This window comes from Gobio gobio, assembly GCF_949357685.1.
Source record: "Gobio gobio genome assembly, chromosome: 23".
Taxonomy (NCBI): Eukaryota; Metazoa; Chordata; class Actinopteri; order Cypriniformes; family Gobionidae; genus Gobio; species Gobio gobio.
The window spans coordinates 15,438,082-15,460,251 of record NC_137119.1 but is presented as its reverse complement, the minus strand read 5'-3'; the positions used below and the strand labels follow the sequence as shown (position 1 = coordinate 15,460,251).

Sequence of the window (22,170 nt, the reverse complement as noted above, 5' to 3'; positions counted from 1 at the left end):
ACAAGCACTATCACTGCCAAGTGTCATTAGCAGATTTAAAGATCCCATCACACAATGTCCTTATTCACTATGTGTGTGTTGAGAGAGAGAGAGAGAGAGAGAGAGAGAGAGAGAGAGAGAGAGAGAGAGAGAGAGAAGGCCTATATTAGATCTTATTGAATCATATAAGCTCATATTATATTTTATTGTCACACTTTAATGAGTAAATGAATTTATTTAATGGACAAATTAAACACAAACGTGTAAGGCTTTTATTTGTACACATAACATTGAAAAGATGTGTTGTGGTTGCTTCATCTGACAGAGCTTCTTCCACAGGCTTCTGGCTGCTGTATTTTAAATAAGCACCAGATGGCGCTGTTCTCGACACTCTTGAAGCTTTTAATCTTTTCCCGGAACAGTCAGGGGAAAGCCTCACTGCTTCATGAGGCTTCATTTCCCCTTCCCTAGTTTCTGATCATCCCTCTTATCTCTGTCTTAGTCTATTTTCTCATACTCATTGTTAGTTTAATATCTCTTTTTTCTTCTTCTGAGTTTGGAATAAAAATTGAATGCTAGAGACACTAAGCAGTCATTTTTCAATTTGACAGTTTTGCCAAGACCCATAATTAAAGTTGTGATGAGATAGAAATAGTGACAGATCTTTTCTTCTGCATTGTGTGACGTAATTTAAATTTAAACAAAAACAAAAACATAATGATGGTTGAAAGATGCAGGAGAGAAGGATCAAATAGCAATATTCAAATTAATTAACAAAATAACCAAACCATGACATTTACATTTAGTCATTTAGCAGAAGCTTTTATCCAAAGCGACTTACAAATGAGAGCAAAAGAAACAACTAGAACAGTCAAGGGCAACAGTATGCAAGTGCTGTAACAAGTCTCCAAATGAGGAACAGAACATCTACGAACACAGGAAAACAAGACTAAACCACACCAAACAAACAGCCATGAAGGCCCAGACCTGACAAACAATACAGGAAACACAGGGGTTTAAATACACATGGTCTTTTAACAAGCCACACCTGGAAACAATCGAGACTAATGGATGAGAAACCAATTAACAAAAGGACTACAAAGGATTACAAAACCTAACCCAGAAACTGAACATAGGAACAAAATGAACATAATTATACTTCAAAATAAGAGTCCAACATAAGGCAAAGAAACACAGGGAAATCATGACACCGATTGATTCTATCCACTGATTTTTGATTGAATGGATGCAGATCAGCTGAATGCTTACAAAATCAGAGGTCCGGCATATGTCACCAGAGAGAAGTCTGTCTTTTCACAGGAAGATTAAGTTATGCAATTTTAAGAATAATGAGGTAAAAAATAAATAAATACATAAATAAATAAATAAACGTATGGATGAATTGTTCACATTAAGATCAATGTTTTTGTATTTATTTATATTGTGAAAGTACGTGAAAAACAATATTTTAGAATAGATATAGTGATTAAAGACGCTTTCTTCTACTACTAGATTTACTACAAATGTTCTACTAAAGTCTGCACATGGTCACTCCCTCCTCGCTCTATGTGAACATCCCCAACTTCCATCATAATTGGAATCATGAGAACATAGTTTTTGCAACAGTAGACTGTGAAAGTGTCAGGAATTTGTGGTTTCCTCATTCAGAGAGACAAAACCAAAACTGTGGAAGGTTTATCTTCTAGTCTAGTTTAGTTTTTCAATGATATGATGGATTTTTGAAGCCTGAACAAGAAGGTATGTGCTTTACTAATTCAATTTATTTTACTGTGTTCTTGCAGTTTCTATACTAATTAGCTGATGAGTTGAATCAGGAAAAATCAAGACTTTGGGTGCTGATATGTTTTATTTCACATATTTCAAAAACATTTGCACATTTTTATATAATATTATGATATTTAATATTACAAAATGTCAGTCCTATCTTTTGATTCATTCATTATTCTTAAGTACAGTACATACAGTATAGGCTTTAGAATATAAGGGTGAACCGTTTTTTAAATTATTATAGTAATTTTTCTGTTTAAGAACACAGAATTAATTTGTTTTAGTATGCGGTCAGACACTAATCTAACTGTAGATACTGTTTTGTTTGTCTTTATTATCAGGCAGTTTATCTGTCCCTCCCTGATGCTGCACTATAGCGTTCTCACACGAGACCATTTCTTTCTTTACTTTCTTTACCTTACAGATTTAGTGAAGCATGCTAACTGCTTCAGAAGGAGACATTGTTTTCAGGATGATTTTAGGTAAGTGTAGATGTTAGTGTCAACTTTTGTATAAATAACACAACAAATTATATAAAACAACAATTGTTGACCAAGGTGCTGTACAATATGCCCAAAATAAAAGCATATACAACATAACAGATTACAAACAAAAAAGACCAGAGACTACACAAATCAGCCATGATTAAAAGCCAGAGAAAATATATCTGTTTAGGGACAATTCTAATAAAATAGGCTGTTCCAAAGTTTCGGTGCAGCAACGGCAAAGGCAAGATCTCCCTTTCAGCCTAGCCTGAGGAACATTTAGGCTAGCAGTCTCTGGTTTAATGATCTTAGAGACCTTACTGGATTGTAAATAGATAATAGGCCTATGTCAGAATGGTACCCTTATGAAAAAGTTTATTCAAGTGTGCTATTATTATACTTCTTTTAAACTAAAAATAAGAAAGTATACTTGACCTGTTCAAAAGTTAATCGGAAGAAGTCTCTTATGCTCACCAAGGCAGAATTTGTTTTATAAAAAAAAAATTAAAATAAATGCTGCGTTCACACCAAATGCGAATAGAGTGTCAAAATCGCGTCTACCGCGTCTAGTTGGACGCTTGAACATTTTGAATCCATTCGCTTAAAAATCGAGTGTCTGAAGCGAAATAGACACGCGTCATGTCATAAAACACCACTCTGCCTGTTTTCATTTTCATTCAAAAATATATTTAAACATTAATAGCCACTCAAATGTGGTTCAGGCAACCCATACCTGGATTATCTTCACTGCATGTATATTTATAACAAACGAAATATACAAACGCCTCTTTTCGTTTACACTTAAAAATAAATATTAAACACATTAATATGTGGTTCAGACAATAAGTGTGCATATATATATATATGATTATCACTGTAATAAAATTAAATATGACATAACACACAACCCAGTCTCTTTTTGTTAAATGTCAGTTTATGTGTGATCAATAGCCATTATAAAAGTATAAGTAAAACAAGGTATAAGAAGCTATACAATAAATAAAGCAAACAATTCAGTCAAACAAAGTCAGCGCTATAGGCTACAACGGTAAAGTTAAAGGTGTCATATACTGGCTTTTTTAATTTTTTTATACTGTTGTCTGAGGTCAACTAATGATGTTTGTGTGGTTTTTACATTCCAAAACATCATAATGAATAAGTAATAGGCTATTTTCTGCCTTGGTTTTGAGGCTCTCTGAAAAACACTCAGATTTGATGGTCGTGCCGCACTGAACACTTGGAAGTAAACGCCCACGGCTAGGATTGGATAAGATTTGCATATTTATTGAGCTTCAGCTACCGTCAGTCCATATGGGTATGGGGAAATGCTCAGAGGACTCGCAAAATATCAAACAAACACAATGATTAAATCACACACACACACACACACACTCTCGCGGACACACACACACTCACTCACTCACTCACTCACGCGGACACACACACACTCACTCGCACGGACGGACACACACACAAACACACACACACACACACACACACTCACTCACTCACTCACGCGGACACACTCACTCACTCACTCACTCGCACGGACGCACGGACACACACACACACACACACACACACACACTCACTCACTCACTCACTCACGCGGGCGGACACACACGGACACACACTCGCGCGGACACTCACTCACACACTCACACACTCACTCACTCACTCACTCACTCACTCGGCAGACGTCAGAAGGACTAGCCGAGTAAAGTCTGCTCTCACCGGGGTTAACGAGCGCTGAGCGCCCGCTGATCGACTGGATCTCACAACTCCGAAAACGGCAGATAATATTTTCAAATAGGCGCTCTCTTTATAAATAAACCACAGATTTGAGCTTTAAACAACTACATTCTCACCGTAAAAAGTATAAAAACGACATTTTGTGACACAATAACAGTAGTATTTTTAAATTATGCAGGGTTTCTCATCACGTCACTTGACCACGTGACAGCAGCAAGCAGGCTTCTTATTGGTTAACGTGGCACGAATAGATGCCAAACTTCAGATTTGCCAACTCAGTTTTCATATACGCTTGGTCGGGCTTCTGATTGTGCACTGACACGTCAAAAGCGTGCGGTTTTAGGGCACACCTCTTATAAAGTAAAGTTACATACTGTTGACCATATTTTTAAGTAATTACACTATTTACGGCTTTATAAGCCATTTATGGCTGTTATAAGAATTAAATGAAATGTGTATCAACAAAATCCATCTTACCATTTATTAAAATTCTCTTACACTGTAATTACTATTGCCTAAATAATGTAATGAGATTTTTAGGTTTATGTTCTAAATATAATATTTTAAATATAGAATTATGAAATGTTGGGAAAATTTTTATTATTCCAGGCCTATGAAACTAAAACTGCCAGAATAGTTGGCGGTGTAATGGATTATACAATCATTCAACTAATTCGTTCAAATCGAAAGTTCAAAAACAGTGAATTATTCGAGAACGAAAACTTTACTTTATTTGAATCTATTTTTGTTGGAAAAATAGAGCAAAAATAAAAAATTACAACTCATTGTTTATTGAACTGTTGTATAAAATTAATAATGCATTTTGCAATCGTGCTGATAGACTACTCTGGAAAATAGCACTCTAGCGCGTTTTATGGTAAATCATGCGTCAAGGACGCGTGCTTTGATATTAAAATGTACGCCGGAAACACGTATTTTCCGTGCCCCAAAGCGCACATTAAAAACACACGTTTTTATGGTAAATCACGCATCGAGGACGTGCATTTTGCTGTTAAACCGCACGCTTTTGATGTGTCAGTGCACAATCAGACGCCCGACCAAGTGTATATGAACACTTTGGCTTGCCATAGAATCACGTCCATCGCGCCGTAGGACCTCCAGACGCACGTCAACGTGCCTTTCCATTGACTTAACATGGAAATTACTCGCTCCAGGCGCTCTATTCGCGTTTGGTGTGAACGCAGCATTATATTGCGAAATATTATTAACTGTTTTCTATTTGAATATATTCTTTAAAATTTAAATTTCTGTGATGCAAAGCTGCCTTTTCAGCATCACTACTCCAGTCTTCAGTGTCACATATTCCTTCAGAAATCATTCTAATATGCAGTAGCAGTATTAACATTAAGTGACATGGCATCTGACGCACAGAAGCCAATGGCACATGTCACTATGCGTATTGGCACATCCGGTGGCACATCCGGTCTTCATTGGCATGTGCCAGTTGATGTGCCACTGACATTATCGCGACACACTGACACTGACATGCTGACACCTGACTGACACCGAGTCGCGGAACATGTCGCCGTGTGTTGTGACACCTCAGTGACTGACAGATTAATCAAGCACCAATGCTGACGTAATTGTGACACAGAATCCTAAATAAATAGTATAATTTTGTGATATTTTAAATACAATTAAATGCATTAAAGTCAGTAATATTTTTTCAAACATGTTATTTGTGTCACGTCTGTATTTGATTGCCATGAGCCACTGAATGTATTGTAATAGGCTATGTCCAGGGTGGGAAATTAGCACCCTCCACCAGCCAATGGCAGGTACTTTTTCAAAGTGACTTTGCCTTGTATACCAGCCACAGTGGCGTTTGGATTGAAAAACATATTTTTATTGGCTACTACTTAAAACATTCCTTGTAACTTAATGGATTGGACAGCTTTTGTTAAAGAATGCTGTTGCTAGTAACAATGCACTTTTGTGGAGTAACTCATTTCATTGGTTTTCAGCGCTGAGCTGATACAGACGAAAGGAAAATTATCGGTTAAAAAAATGTGGCAACATCCCCGGTGTTAAGAGGCCCACCGAGGAGTCAGCATCTTACTCATGCTGCTCACTTTCATAATCAACATATGAAATAAAAAAAAAAATATCATAGGCTAATATTTAAACGTAGCCTAACTATGAAACTATATAGGCTATGGTTTCTTTAACCCTCTGTCCTACGAAGGTGCCGGCGCGTTCTGATGTATTTTTTCCTTTATGACAGCGGAAACAACTCACAATAGCTACTCTGTCATTTTTAGCCATACAGATAAGTGCAATTATAAACTATAAACTGTCTACTTTTATTTGTGTACACTCACAATGCCAACAAAGGCCGTAGATCGTCAGGGATTATTTTGTATGCACTCCACTCTAAACGCTGTCTTCATTTAAAAAATTTATTTTGTTTATTAAAGTTTTTAATTTTAAAAGCATTTCTAAATTCAGTTCCTATTTCCAACAAACGAAATTCCAAGCCAAAATAACGAAATGGTAAAAAAAACAACTTTGAATTACCACCATGCAAATTCAAACATTTCGCTCTTTTCATTTTAATTAATGCTTGAATAACGGCTCGGGTTATGACTATAACCCTTGTTCCCTGAGAAAGGGAATGAGCACTGCGTCGGAATGATGAATTTGGGGATGTTCCCTTAGCAACAACATGTCTGAAGTATGAATGAAACTAGGCCACACCGAGGGTCGCGCCTGCCCTAGTGTGAAGCTAGAAACCCAGGCACAACTAGGACTGGAGCACCCTGGCGCCGGGCGGCGTAGGGAGGTGCAAGCTGTAGAATCTAATAAAAGTGCCTCGGCCATGTCTCTGGGTGGAGTTGCCACTCCCCGGGCCTCAGCTTCTGCCGTGACAGGATGTCTGCTCCCTGGTTCTGATCCCTGGGGACATACATCGCTCTGAGAGACGACAGTTTCCCCAGGGACCACAGGAGGGTCTGGTGAGCCAATCTGCATAGAGGGCGCGACCTCAAACCCCCCTGATGATTCAGACATGAAACTACAGACGTATTGTCTGTTCGTATCAGGACATGGTGGAGGTCTGGGAAAAAGATCCTCAGGGCTCTGTAGACTGCCAGCATTTCCAGGCAATTTACGTGCCAAGAGGAATGCCGGGTCTCCCACGGACCTCTCGCAAAGCGGCCGTCCATGACCACGTCTCAACCAGTGAGGGAGGCATCAGTTGAAACGTTTTTCCGGCAACATGATGCTCCCAGCACTGGCCCCCGGGACAGGAACCAAGGTCTCTTCCATATGACGAGGGAATAAAGCCATCTGCGCGTTACCCTGATCATACAGAATGGTTCCCTTTCGAGGGAACTCGCACTGCATCGGGACGACGCTTTGGGGATGCTCCCTTAGCATCAGCGAATCTGAAACCAGAATGCCAACTAGGCCAATCCGATTGGCGTGCGTGATGACGTCATTGTGACGGCATACCCGGAAGTATAAAAGGGGAGCTGGAACGTAATGGCGGTAGTTATTGCTCTTCAGCAAGCGCTATCTGTCAAACTGTCTGTCTATTTACTGTTGTATGTCAGTGAAAGTGTGTGATTGAAATGAAGTGTGAAAAAGTGAGAGAGTTCAAGCAGTGTGTGCATCCTTGCCCTCGCTACATGTCGGGCTCGGATACACACCTGCTGTGTGTGCACTGCCTGGGCGTTCAGCATGCTCGAGCGGCTCTCGAGGGAGCCGCTTGTGAGCATTATGAAAGCTGACGCTCAGAGTGCTCCGCTCTCGGCTGGCCGTGTTCGATGAGGCCGGCCAGCCTCGTGAGCCCCGTGGATCGGTCCCGCATCCGCCGAGGCGGTGCGGCGAGGCTGGTCATGGGGCTCACGGATGGACTGTCAGCGGGACTGGGACTGCTGAGGCATCTTCCCAGTCTTTGTTTGACAGTTCAGATGTTCTCCTTCCCCGTGTGGAAGCCCGCGCTGCGGCTTCTTCCCCCGGGGCGGAGGACCCGATGTGTGAGCGGTCTGATTCTGAGGAATTAGACGTACTCAGCATCGAGGCAGTCAAAGTCATAAGCACTTCTTAAATATGCAAGATTCCATCCTCGCGATTGCTGGAAAAAAAGGCAGCGCGCAGGTTATGGGTCTGCAATTAATGTGAACACACGCGATCGGTGTGCATGAGATACTGGTTGGCTTAACGGACGAGTCCGTATAGTACAATAAAAAATCAGTATTTGTCTGATATGGCTGCATTTAAGTCTGAGGATTTAAATGAGATATGATCTGACTCTGTGGAGTTAGACATTCAGTCATTCAGACCATGTTTCACTGTATTGTGTGACACTGTTTGGCTTTTTTCTCGAGGGATGAAAGCCAATTGTATTATGACGGCTTGAACCACGTTGCTGAGGCAACGCGGGGTCTATGAGTCCGTATAAATACAAATAAAACAGTGTCGTCTGATTAATTACGGCTACATTTAATTCTAAGGAATTAAATTAAATATAATCTAACTTTGAGGAGTTAGATATTCAGCCTATCATTCAGACTATGTTTCACCTTATTGTGGCTGCATTTAATTCTAAGGAATTAAATTAAAATATTATCTGACTTTGAGGAGTTAGATATATTTTTTATTCAGCCTATTATTCAGATCAGGTTGCACGGGTTTGGTGATTATGATGGCATTTAATTCCGAGGAATTGAGTGTCATGTTATCCGACTTTGATAAGTTGGATACTTTAATTCTGTCACCCAGGCGTGTTTAACTTGTGAACTGGATATTCATCTAAGATGGAGCCCTCCTGAAGTTGATGTCGTTCTCGCCGCCTTGTGGCCTGCGGGACACATCAGTTTCAGGCAATTGCTAATCGCAGTGTCCGCTCTAGGGTTGTGGCCCTGTTGAGCTGCTCCCTTAGATGAGGCCCCTGCTGGCCAGCCCCCTCTCCCGGGTAGGAGCGATCGAGGTCGCCTCCCCTGTGGAGTTTTCGGGAATCGACGCTGTGTTCCCGCCGTCTAGTACGCTTCGGGCCACATCGTTTCCCCGCGCACGCGTGCTGCACCAGCCGCCTCTAGCAAGACTTGCGGTGGTTCAGCAAACGCGTACGCACACCGAAAATCTTCCTCGATTTCGCCCTTCCGGTTAGCCGCTTCAGGGGGTCGGGGAGGAGGCTCGGTTGACACCCGAGACCGGCCTCGAGAGGCTGGTTCCCTTAGCAGATTATCTCGGCGCATGGTTATGCCTCCGAATATATCAGCTTGGGGCCTGCGACTGTAGAAAGGGGCATACAGACTGCAGTCCGATTACCTTCCCCTGAAGTTCAGTGGGGTGGTCTGGATGGCAGTGGTCCCTGGGCAGGTTCGGGTAATGGAACAGGAAGTTCACTCCCTGCTGGTAGGGAGGCCACAGAATGTGCTCCTCCGCCAGACAGGGAGTCCGGGTTCTACAGCCGGTACTTCACAGTTCCTAAGAGGGATGGCCAGTTGCATCCAACTTTGGACCTGAGGTACTTGAATCGTTCTCTGAGGAGATTCAGATTCAAGATGCTTAGCAATTCCTCCATTGTGATTCAGATCCAGTCTGAGGACTGGTCTTTCACGATGGGTCTGAAGAGGACGCATACTTCCCTGTATCCATCCTTCTGTGTCACAGGAAGTTCCTGAGGTTCGCTTTTTGGGGCAAAGCGTACCAATATCGGGTTCTTCCAGGCGGCCTAGCCCTTTGAGACTCTACACACAGTAGCGTGTTGTCGCCTTCTCAGAGAACTGTGTTCCTGGGAGTCGTATGGGATTCTCTACGTTGTGGGCACAATTGTCTCCCGAACGTATCGAGTCCATACGGGCGGTGGTCTCTAAAAAGAAGCTAGGCCACAGCATCACTGTGAAGCAGTTTAAGGCTGCTGGGGCTCATTGCGGCTGCGTCCAACAGAATATCTCTTGGCCTGCTGCATGAGACCCTTACAGTGGTACCTGGGAATCAAGGGGTTTTCCTCGGGGGGGAAAACCATTCTGTATGATCAGGGTAACGCGCAGATGCCTTCGTTCCCTAGTCATATGGAAGAAACCTTGGTTTCTGTCCCAGGGGCCAGTGTTGGGAGCGTTCTGTTGCCGGTAATCCGTTTCAACAGGCGCCTCCCTCACTGGCTGGGACGTGGTTATGGGAAGTAAACCAGGTGGCTTTCCTTGAGGGGAAATCCATTCTGTATGATCAGGGTAACGCGCAGATGCCTTCGTTCCCTAGTCATATGGAAGAAACCTTGGTTTCTGTCCCAAGGGCCAGTGTTGGGAGCGTTCTGTTGCCGGGAATCCGTTTCAACAGACGCCTCCCTCACTGGCTGTGACGTGGTCATGGCGGCCGCTTTGCGAGAGGTCTGTGGGAGACCAGGCATTTCTCCTGGCACATCTACTGCCTGGAAATGCTGGCGGTCTACAAAGCTCTGAGGAGCTTTCTCCCGGACCTTCGCGGCCACCATGTACTGATACGGAGGTAAACCAGGTGGCTTTCCTTGAGGGGAAATCCATTCTGTATGATCAGGGTAACGCGCAGTGGCCTTCGTTCCCTAGTCATATGGAAGAAACCTTGGTTTCTGTCCCAAGGGCCAGTGTTGGGAGCGTCCTGTTGCCGGAAATCCGTTTCAACAGACGCCTCCCTCACTGGTTGGGGCACGGCAGGGGGGTTTGAGGTTGCGCCCTCTTTGCAGACTGGCGCATCACATCCTCCTGTGGTCCCAAGGGAAACTGTTGTCCATCAGGGCAATGTATGTCCCGGGGGTCCAAAATCAGGGAGCAGACATCCTGTCGAGGCAGGGGCTGAGGCCCGGGGAGTGGCGACTCCACCCAGAGGTAGTGGAGGCCATATGCAAGAGGTTCGGCCCAGTGGAAGTGGATCTGTTTGCGTCTCGAGAGACGTCCCACTGTCCACTGTGGTTTTCCCTCACGCATCCAGCTCCGCTGGGGCTGGATGCCATGGTGCAGACGTGGCCGAGGCTGCGTCTGTACGCATTTCCCCCGATTGCTCTGCTCCCGGGAGTCCTGGAAAGGGTCCGTCGACAGGGGGTCAGTCTACTTCTGGTAGCACCCCGTTGGCCGACTCGAGTTTGGTTCTCGGATATCATAGCTCTGCTAGCAGGTCAGCCGTGGGAGATTCCTCTGAGGAGGGATCTCCTATCTCAGGCGGCGGGTACAATATTTTACCCCCGCCCGGAGATTTGGAACCTGTGGGTCTGGCCCCTGAGGGGACCAGGTTCATAGAGGCTGGCCTATCGGCAGACGTGATAGAGACCTTACTCAGCTCCAGGGCTCCGTCTACGAGGAGACTGTACAGCTTCAAGTGGAATGTATTTTCCACTTGGTGCAGAGAACGTGAGGTGGACCCAGTTAACTGCCCAGTGGCTTCAGTGCTGGAGGTCCTCCAAGATCGTTTCTCTGCAGGGCTTACCCCGTCCACACTCAAGGTGTACGTGGCTGCCATTGCGGCTTTCCACACTCCTTTGGGTGATGGGCCTCTGGGTAGGCACCAGCTGGTTGTACAATTCCTCCGTGGGGCTCGGAGGATGAGGCCTGCGGCTCGGTCCAGAGTTCCAACCTGGGACCTGGCAGTGGTTCTCGAAGGATTGGCTGAGGCCCCCTTCGAACCATTGGAGTCGGCTGGACCAAAGGATCTGACACTTAAGGTGGCTTTTCTCCTTGCCATTACCTCTCTCAGGAGAGTGGGAGATCTCCAGGCCTTGGCGGTAACGCCGACCTGCCTGGAGTTTGCCCCGGGAGGAGTAAAAGCCATCTTACACCCTAGGCCGGGCTACGTGCCTAAGGTGCCATCAAGGGTGGTCAGGTCATTGGTCCTGCAGGCATTTCATCCTCCGCCTCATGTGACGGCGGAAGAGGGGAGGCTTCACCTACTCTGCCCGGATAGGGCTCTAAGAGTTTATCTGGCGAAGTCTGCACAGTGGAGGAGATCACAACAACTGTTGGTGTGTTTTGGTTCACCTAAGAAGGGATTGCCTGCGTCTACTCAGACAATCAGTAACTGGATTGTCCAGGCGATTACCATGGCCTACCAGGTGCGCAGTTTGCCTTCACCTGTGGCCGTGAGGGCTCATTCCACCAGAGGCATGGCCTCTTCGGTGGCCCTTCTTTCTGGGGTCCCCTTGCAGGATATCTGCGAGGCGGCCGGGTGGGCTACCCCACACACTTTCATCAGGTTCTATAGCCTGGATCTCCCTACGACGCCTGGTGCGAGGGTGCTCCAGTCCTAGCTGTGCCCGGTCTCCGGCTTCACACTAGGGCAGGTGCTACCCTTCGGTGTGGCCTAGTGGGTACTCGTTCCCCAAAGCGTCGTCCCGATGCAGTGCGAGTTCCCTCGAAAGGGAACTGCTCGGGTTATGTATATAACCCTTGTTCCCTGAGAAGGGGAACGAGCACTGCATCCCGACGCCACACCTCGGCGCGCCTGGAGCGATTACTACCGCCATTACGTTCCAGCTCCCCTTTTATACTTCCGGGTATGCCGTCACAATGACGTCATCACGCACGCCAATCGGATTGGCCTAGTTGGCATTCTGGTTTCAGATTCGCTGATGCTAAGGGAGCATCCCCAAAGCGTCGTCCCGATGCAGTGCTCGTTCCCCTTCTCAGGGAACAAGGGTTATATACATAACCCGAGCAGTTTCCCCTCGAGGAAAACCCCCTGATTCCTAGCCACCACTGTAGGGGTCTCGTGCAGCAGGCCAAGAGATATTCTGTTGGACGCAGCCGCAATGAGCCTCAACAGTCCTTAAAACTGCTTCATAGTGATGCTCTGGCCCAGCTTAATTTTAGAGACCACCGCCCGTATGGACTCAATACGAGCGGGAGACAATTGTGCCCCCAACGTAGAGAAACCCATACGACTCCCAGGAACACGGTTCTCTGAGAAGGCGTCAACACGCTACTGCGTGTAGAGTCTCAACCCCAAGCACTGAGAGCAGCCAAGGACGACACCTCAATGCCGAACTGCTGCTACTCGTGACTAGGCCAATATGAGCCCAGTCGATGTAGTTCAGCACACGGATGCCCCAGAGACTCAGTTGGAGCCAGAGCTGCATCCATGCACCCGAGAACGTGCGAGGGGAAAGCCAGGCCATATGGAAGAACCCGATATTGGTACGCTTCGCCCCCCGAAAGCGAACCTCAGGAACTCCCTGTGACACAGATGGATGGATACATGGAAGTATGCGTCCTCTTTAGATCCATCATGACAGACCAGTCCTCAGACTGGATCTGAATCATGATGGAGGAAATGTAAGCATCTTGAATCTGAATCTCCTCAGAGAATGATCCAAGAACCTCAGATCTAAAGTTGGACACAACTCGCCATCCTTCTTAGGAACTATGAAGAACCGGCTGTAGAACCCGGGCTCCCTGTCTGGCGGAGGAGCACGTTTTGTGGCCTCCTTACCAACAGGGAGTGAACTTCCTGTTCCATTACCCTAACCTGCCCTCTCGAGGCTGGCTTCGGGTGTCCACTGAGTCTCACTCACGACCCCCTGAAGCGGCTGACCGGCAGGGAGCAGTCGAGAATTATTCTCAGTGCGCGGATGCGTTCGCTGCCAGCCGCAGGTCTTTCTAGAGGCGGATGGAGCAGCGTGCGTTCGCAGGAAATCGATGTGGCCCGAAGCGTACTATAACGGCGGGAGCACAGCATTGATTCCCAAATGCTCCACACGGGAGGCGACCTCGATCGCTCCTTCCCGGGAGGGGGGGCTGGCCAGCAGGGGCTTCATCTAAGGGAGCAGCTCGACAGGGCCGCAACAACTAGGGCGGACATTGCGATTAGCAATTACTGGAAACTGATGTGTCCCGCAGGCCACAAAGCGGCCTCAACTTCCTGAAGGCTCCTAGGAGGAGCAACCTCACAATGCATGAAAGCAGCCCCCTCAGGAACTGCCCATACATGTTATGCTCCCATCTTAGATGAATATTCAGACAAGTGAAACACGCTTTGGATGACAGGCTGATTAAAAATATCGAACTTATCAAAGTCAGATAATATGCCGTTTAATTCCTCAGAATTAAATGCCACCATAATCATCCAACCCGTGCGACCTGGTCTGAATGATAGGCTGAATAAAAATATCTAATACCTCAAAGTCAGATAATATTTCATTTTAATTCCTCAGAATTAAATGCAGCCATAAACACTCAACCAGCGAAACCTGGTCTGAACAGGCTGAATAAAAATATCTAACACAAAGTCAGATAATTTTCCATTTGAATTCCTCAGAATTAAATGCAGCCATAACCACCAGACGATACAAATTTAATAAGTATTTATACGGTCTCGTAATCTACACGTTGCCTCAGCAAGTTATAATACAATTGATTTTCATCCCTCGAGAAGAAAGTCAACAGGTGCGAGGCTGAAACATCCGAAAGGCGCACGGCTGTACGCGTCGAGATATTTCTCAATGAAAACAGCCAGCACCCTCAGGAGCTGACTGCATGCCTCGCACCCAACCAGTATCACATGCACACCGATCGCGTGTGTCACTTTAATTGCAGACCTGTAACCTGCACGCTGCCTCGGCAACGCAAGATTGAATCTTGCATTAAGAAGTGGCAAGCTCTCGTTATAATTTCAACTGACTCGATGCTGAGCACGTCTAATTCCTCAGAATCAGACCGCTCAAGTATCGGGTCCTCCACCCCGGGGGAAGAAGCCGCAGCGCGGGCTTCCACGCGGGGAGGGAGAACATCTGAACTGTCAGACGAAGACCCAAGTCCCAAGTCTCGCTGACATGTCCATCTGTGAGCCCCATGACCGGCATCGCCATACCGCTCTCGGCCACCGTAGTTTCCTCACGCATCGCGATTACAGAAACATAGTGGACAGCACATTTTTCAAAATCATGACGTAGTATTTTTTGGCGCATGCACTATTAAAAAAATATATTTTGTGCATGGTTAAATGTTGATTATAAATGTTTGAATGCAAATTAATTTTGTTTCGATTAGTTAAACTTTTGCTTCCAATTAATGCAATTAAATGTGTGTTTAATCGACGTAGAACAACATAATGATATTGAAAGTATTTTGTACACAGATGTAAAGTACAGTAGCCTACATTACTATTACATTAAGTACAAATTGCTACAGTAGGCTACTGCTCTCATAAATTACACTTTACGTCAAATATTATGTAGAAAACTAACACTAGTAGTTGAGTTCATAGAGCAGGAGCTAGTGATACAAATTTGTACTGGAGTATGCTGTATAAGCAATAGGGGTGTAACGATATTCAAACCGAACTGAAAAAACACGATACACCACCCATGGTTCGAACTGCGATCCTCTCATGTCGAACCGAACGTGCCCCGCCCCCTGCTGCCCCAGCCCAGCTCTAACTTTACCTTCTGCCACATTATTTATTTCTTCCTTGATATTTGATTAAATAGTAATTAGTACACTTTTAACAACTAACAAGAGCTGTATTTTTTTTTTTTACAAAATATTATTATTATATTATTTACTAAATATACACTTACTAAGTTCATGTCACGTGACTTGGGTGATCGTTCAAGCTCAGTGCTCCCACCACACGCTGCGCGTAGGGCACCAAGTGCTAAGGGGGCACCGCAAGAAGACCCATTGTTCTGAGTGGGTCGCGGAGTGCCTGAGAAAAATGCGTTGTCCCGATTCAGTATCTGCGGTCAGATGAAAGGCTATATGTCTCTTTCACCTTAGAAGACCGAACTTTCATGTCCTGTCAGCCGTTATACTGTGCTCGTAGCGCTCACACTTCAACTGGATGCGCAAACGCGGCAGCGTGCCCTGTATATCACTTCATATATTAAGCACAAGAAAAAAATTACGATCATGCAACGTAAGTCATGAAATAAAAGTAAAGTACCAATAAATCACGTAACAGGTACGCCGTGTGTTAGCTGGGAAGGATTTGCATGCATTCTGTGCTAATCAGGAGCAGTCATATGATTCATTAACAGTTCATGTTGGTATTGTGTATTTGCCATGGTAACTGTTGTTTCCATAACCCCAAAATACCACTTTATGTTATTTTGTAAATAAATTATAAATTATTTTGTAAATTTAAATTAGTGTGGTGGCTACTTTATTGTGTTACAAAAACTGCTATTTAATAGCTTTAACTTATAGGCCTATTTATTCATCATCAGTATTAGTCATATTCATATAATGTATGTGTTTAAGTAGGCTAAAGTGGGACATTACTTGTGTGTAGTCATACATTTTTGTGTTGATGTGTTTATTTAGTTGATGTATTTAATTTAGTTTAGTAATTACATTTATTTGGATATTTAGTTGAAAAATTTGTGTAAATAAACAGACTATCTGCATACTGTACAATACAATAACAGTACAATAAATTGCAGCCTCAATAATAAACTCCACACAATGCACTGATATATAAATATAATCAATAAATATATTAGCATGAATCTGCAATAATAACAAACTGTATAGTGCAATGAAATTGACAAAACCAACAAATTATAGATTATAATTATTTTTGTTCAGAGCGCGCTCTCACTCACTGAAATCTGCACTCAAAGCAGAGATAAACGTGGGATGTACACAGGAGATTCACTCATCATACAGTGGTTCACTGTGTTTGTTCTATTTTAGAAGCGAAAATAGTTTCAAACAAACACAGCAGAACCACAGCGCATCTGATATGACTGGCATAAAGTTGGCGAATTTAGGGACCGTCTCTAAAGTTACATACAACATTGGTAACGTTATACACTTTTCTAACTTCAATAGCATTTAAAGAGAATGACTTACAGTCATAAAACTGACTGTAAAGTGTTCATCTAGGTGTCAGGTATGATGCACACCTTTTGATATTTAATAAAATAAACTGTCAAATCATATGAAAATATGGATATGCATTATTTCACTTGGATACTGTTTGGGCTCTTACACAAAATATGCTAGATTTAAATGCGTCATAGCTAATAGAACACTGATGAGAATATTGCTTGAGAATATATTTACACCAAATTATTATTATTTATGATTTATGCCTTGCTATTGACGACAGCCATTATAAGGAAGGAAATCCCAGAGAATAGAATCTAGCTTAAAAAAGTGCATAGAGCTGCTTAATTTATTTGTTGTTTGTTGATTTTCAAATATAAAACTTTTTGAAATGTTTTAAGTGTGTGCATCTGAAAGAAAACTTTCATCTCATTTGAACAAAACCGTGATAATATTGATAACCGTGATAATTTGGGTCACTATAATCTGTGATGTGAAATTTCCTTACTGTTTCATCCCTAATAGGCAGATGCGCTAAGACCGCACGTGCTGGAAACGCTGCACTACGTTACTTACGCAAGTCATAACCTAAAACGTCACACACACAGCCAACTTTAAACTTAAAGGAATATAATCCCCCCCCCCCACACACACACACACACATTTGAACAGCAAATGGGTAATTCTCTAAAAGTCTTTAGTGTTCCCTTCTAATGTTGGCAACTTTATCAGCCGGGCAACTGGTCTGAGGTAAGTTTTACCATCAATGACAATTTCAGCAGTCCGCACACATCCGTCACTACAAGTGTGGCGCAACGGGGGGATTAAACTTGAAGCTAATTTGGTATTTTGAAAGCTGAGTCTTGAGCTCTGGATCCATCATTGAACATTTCTCATTCTGCCTTCCTATTTTGACCAGGTATGGGCCAAAGCAGTCAACGCCGGTGGAGTAGAAAGGTGGACAGAGAAGTCGGAGGCATTCTGGTGGCAAATCTGCCATTTGAGGGACCTTTGGCTGTGCTCTCCAGCACTGACAGGACAGACAAAGAAGTTGACGGTGCTTTATAGCCTGGTGTCCTCTGAGAATCCAGTCTTCATATCTCAGCATAGACTTTCTCTGCTCCTGGGTGTAACAGTGGCTCATCAAACTCTTTGATAAGGAGCTTTGTTACTGCGTGTCTTGGGTCTAGCACAATGGGGTGGATTTGCTCTGGGTCTAAGTTTTCCAACCTCCTTAAACGGCCCCCAACTCTTATCATGTTAGTCAGTGGATCCCATTCCTGAGCAAGACTGACTAACCGGCTGTGTACAGGAACTGGTTTCTGTGCCTTGAGGGCAGCAACTTCTTCGGGAAAACTCTGAAGTTGGCATGCTCTAAGCAGAACAGCTTCAGCTTCTCTACTGGTCAAAGGCTCAATGTCAGGTATCACTGGGTAGAAATGGGAGCGAAGACTCAAATGCAAGAAGAGTAGATTTATTGTAAATAATAAAATAAAACCAACATAAACAAAACACCCGCGAGGGGGAAAACCAAACTTGAAATAAACTTAAACATCAGGAGAGGTAAACAGGAAATATGACAGGGAGCGGACGACAGCCAACAACGATCAAACACAGGACTGCAGACACAAGGAGAGAGTCATCTCCTCCCTCACCAGTTTGGCCAGCTGAGCTCCAGCTAAGGCAGCGCAAAGCTCCAGGCGTGGTTTAGACTGCTGCCTCTTAGGAGCGACCCTCGATCTGGCCATTACTAAGGAAACATGCACCTCACTTCCAGTTTGAACTGCCAAATATGCCACTGCCCCATATGCTCTTACAGAAGCATCGCAGAACACATGGAGGGAACTGTACTGTTCTGTTGCAGTTGTGGAAGCTGGTGTGTAACAGCGAGGAATGGATACTGCACGGAGATGTTCAAGCTCGCTTTCCCAGTTGATCCAGGCAGCCTGAAGGTTTGTGGGTAGATCTGAGTCATCCCAGTCTCTCTTTTTAGTCCACAACTGTTGGATGATCACCTTAGCCCTGGTGGTAAACGGTAGTATGAACCCCAATGGATCATATTGAGATGCCAGCACCTGGTAGGCTGTTCTCATAGTCAGTGCTGCATGCCCGATGGGCCGGTAATGATAGCCAAGAGTATCAGTTGCACAGTTCCACCTGAGGCCCAATGTGGGCTCCACAGGGTCGACATGGTTTTGAACTAACCACTGCTCTGTGGCAGAGGAGCGGGCTTCAGCAGGAAGATGAGCGACCACGGCTGGATGACTACTAGCCCACTGTCTGAGATCAAACCCTCCTTCTGCTAACATATTGCGTACTTGGTCCACTGTTTGTTTGGCTGCCACCACAGTAGGAAAACTTGTTAGGCAGTTGTACACGTAGAAGCTCTGATGTACCATTTCTTGCAACCCTGGAAATTTGGCTTCGAAATTGTGAGCATGATGCTACAGAGCAAAGATGGCACAGCATGGACTGCTTGTTGTACCGAAGGGTAGAACCTGCCTTTCGTATACATCCGGAGGGTTCTCACTCTGTAGGTCTCTCCAAATGAAACGGAGAAAGGGTTTGTCTTTTGGCAGGAGACAGACCTGATGAAACATGCCCTTATTATCTGCGCTTACAGCCACCTGATGCTGCCTGAATCTTAACAGGACGCCCAAAAGTGACGGTCCAAGCGCAGGACCTGGCATGAGTTGATCATTAAGAGATAGACCATGGTGTGTGAACGAACAGTTGAAAACCAATCTTGTTTTGTTGTTATGGGTCACCAGATGGTGGGGCAGGTACCATGACTCCTCTGGCTGGGCTGCTTCTCTTTGGTTGAGCTTGGCTACATATCCTGCCTCGATAAGCTTGGCAATCTCTCCTGAGAAGATTGAGGCCCTTTCAGAGTCTTTCTGGAGTCTCCTTTCAGTACTCCTCAGATTTGCAAGAACATATTGCATGGAGCCTTTGAGTTTAAGAGCACCTGGTTTCCACAAAAGAGGGGTGGCGTAACGTTGTATACCCTTTACACTGACTTGTTGCGTTTAGGACTTTAGCAGATGTATAGCCTCTATGTCTTGTCTAGATCGGACAACCAGTTTCTCGTTGTGAAAGGGTAGCACGTCCAGTTGCCATAGCCTTTCTACATTTCTGTACAGAAGATCGTCTGGGTTAACAGTGGAGAGAAAGAAACATTGCTGCAATGGTGCATGGTCTGTGCTGCACATTACTGCGCCTTGGAGAGCCCACCCGAGAGCTTTATGGACTGCCACTGGACCCTCTTTGGTGCCTTGGTGAATAGGCTCTTTTGCGGTAATGAGGTGAACTTGGTCTGAACTTATGAGCACCAGCGGACGTACCTTGTGAAATGGCTGTAGTGGAATTCCCCTTAGATGTGCATACCGTCTCTGAAGAGTCTGAACAGGGTATGACTGTTCCACCAGATCTAGACCAGAAGCTGTGAATGCTCCAAACACTTGATAGCGTTTCTCTGGGTCACCTCTTGGGGAGATTTCAAAGGTGACTCTGGAGCCAATGAGATGTGTAGTGTCAGGTCGGACAATACAAAGGGCTAGAGTCTCAGGTTCACCTTTCAGCTGGAGCTGTTGGATGGCATTGGGTAGGATCATGGTGCGCTGTGCTACGTCATCTAATATAGCATATGTCTCCAATGTCTTTGATTTGTGGTGTAGCAGAACTGGTACCACTTTCAGGAGGACTCTGACAGATGTGGAGGGTAGGAGGTAGATACGACTCTCAGAGGTATCTGATAATGTGTCAGTTGCATGTCTTCAGGCCACACCATGAAGCAGTTGAAGGTGGATACCACCACAGTCACTGCAGGGTTTCTTTAAGCTGCATACTTAAGGTGCATGGGAACGAGCACATTTCAAGCAGCGCTTTCCCTCTGAGATCCACTTGCAAAGTTCATCAACTGACCGTTCCTGCTGCATTGAGTGATGTAGTGGTCTTTGCTGCTACAGAAGAGACAAATGACTTTGGGTGGCGTTCTCTTCTGAGACACCTTAGGACTGAGGCAAGCTTTAGCCTTTGTAGGTGCTGCACCATGATACAAGGCTATACTTTGGCTTCTAGGTTTAACCACAGATTTCTCGTATTGGTAGCACTGCACTAACCTACTGGACAGTCTCTGTTGCTGAGCCTTGGCTTGGAGCCATCCAGCAAAGTCTTGTAGGTTGTACAGGTTAATATTTGGGGAGTTGAGCTTCCCTTGCAGCTGGAGAAACTCTATGAAGCCATCTCTTAAGTACTTGGGCAGCTTACTGAGCAAGTGATCTACATGCGAGCAGCAGTTCAACTCCATCCCTCTGGGCCCCTCCAAAGACAACAGCATGCTTACTAGGAGATGGACGCGGAGAGCGAAACTCTGGAAACTGCGAGCGTCATTTGATTTTACCTCTGGTGCTGTGAGGATTGCTGCTATTTCGCTCTGAGCCAGCTGGTGTAGTTGACCATATTGCAACTGAAGAGCTTGCATAGCTGCTGAATATGGGTATGGATGGTGGCGACAAGACTGTCCAATCATCTGTGCCTCAGGCAATTTTAGATGTTCCAGCAAGATGTGGTACTTGTATTTTTCATTTAGCTCTGCATGAGCTTCCAGAAGGTTGTCCAGTGCCAACTTCAGGTTAGCAAATTCCCTCTTGTTGTCATTCACAAAATTAAGAATCTTTGGGCTGAGGAGCAGCATGTAAAGGGCGGTGAGGCACAAAGTATTCTGGTTGCTTCAGTGACTGGTTCAATGACAGTAGATAATTGTCTGCACGGGCAGGAATGTTTACTACAGGAACTGAAGCGCTGTGCAGGGTTTGAGGCACTGATGCTATTGGAGGCATTGGAGTATAATGAGGAATTGAAAAACTTGAGGGCAGTGCAACGACAGGGTGTCGTGGAGAAGGTGCCACTGTGGTGTAGAGATAAGGCACACTGGGATGCTGGTAGGTTGGCATGGGAGCTACTAACTGTGGCTGCACCTGAGGCTGAAAGGCATTTCCAGCATCGTCATAAGGGTAAAACTGCTTATTAAGCCGTAGTGGCACAGTCTCTGCTCTTGTAGCATGGGCTACGGCGCCAGGTAACGTCCCAGACGAAATTGGTGAGTACAAAGGGAGTGAAGTGACTGGCTGTATTGGCACAAAACCAGGGTTGAAGTGCTCAGCTTCTGCTGCAGATGTACTTGAACTTATCTGTGTGGCACTCACTGTATATGTCCCTGGGTAAGTAACTCAACATCAGGTGACTGTGATGCAGAGGTAAAATGACTTGAGGGAGGTGGATGTGAAGAAGTTACTAAATTGGATCTTAGTGGTGATGTGGCAGGCTTTTAAACTTGATCCTCCTCCTCATCTTCTTCCTCCCTCAGGAACGATGTGGTATGTTCCATCAGCTCTTTGCGCCGA

The 22,170-nt window shown here is 44.9% G+C and overlaps 1 protein-coding gene across 1 annotated transcript in view; it reads left to right on the top strand.

The window, feature by feature from the left end:
• Window positions 1–1,581: 1,581 nt before the first annotated feature.
• The window catches only part of LOC307119579 (ADP-ribosyl cyclase/cyclic ADP-ribose hydrolase 1), a gene marked incomplete at its 3' end in the record, with an annotated part of 164,228 nt that continues 143,639 nt past the window's right edge, over window positions 1,582–22,170 (top strand). Inside the window, exons 1-2 of the mRNA XM_079805922.1 lie at window positions 1,582–1,737; window positions 2,192–2,249. Of these exons, the coding sequence (XP_079662048.1) occupies window positions 2,204–2,249 (46 nt within the window). The 5' untranslated portion in view covers window positions 1,582–1,737; window positions 2,192–2,203. The remainder of the gene's footprint in view (window positions 1,738–2,191; window positions 2,250–22,170) is intronic.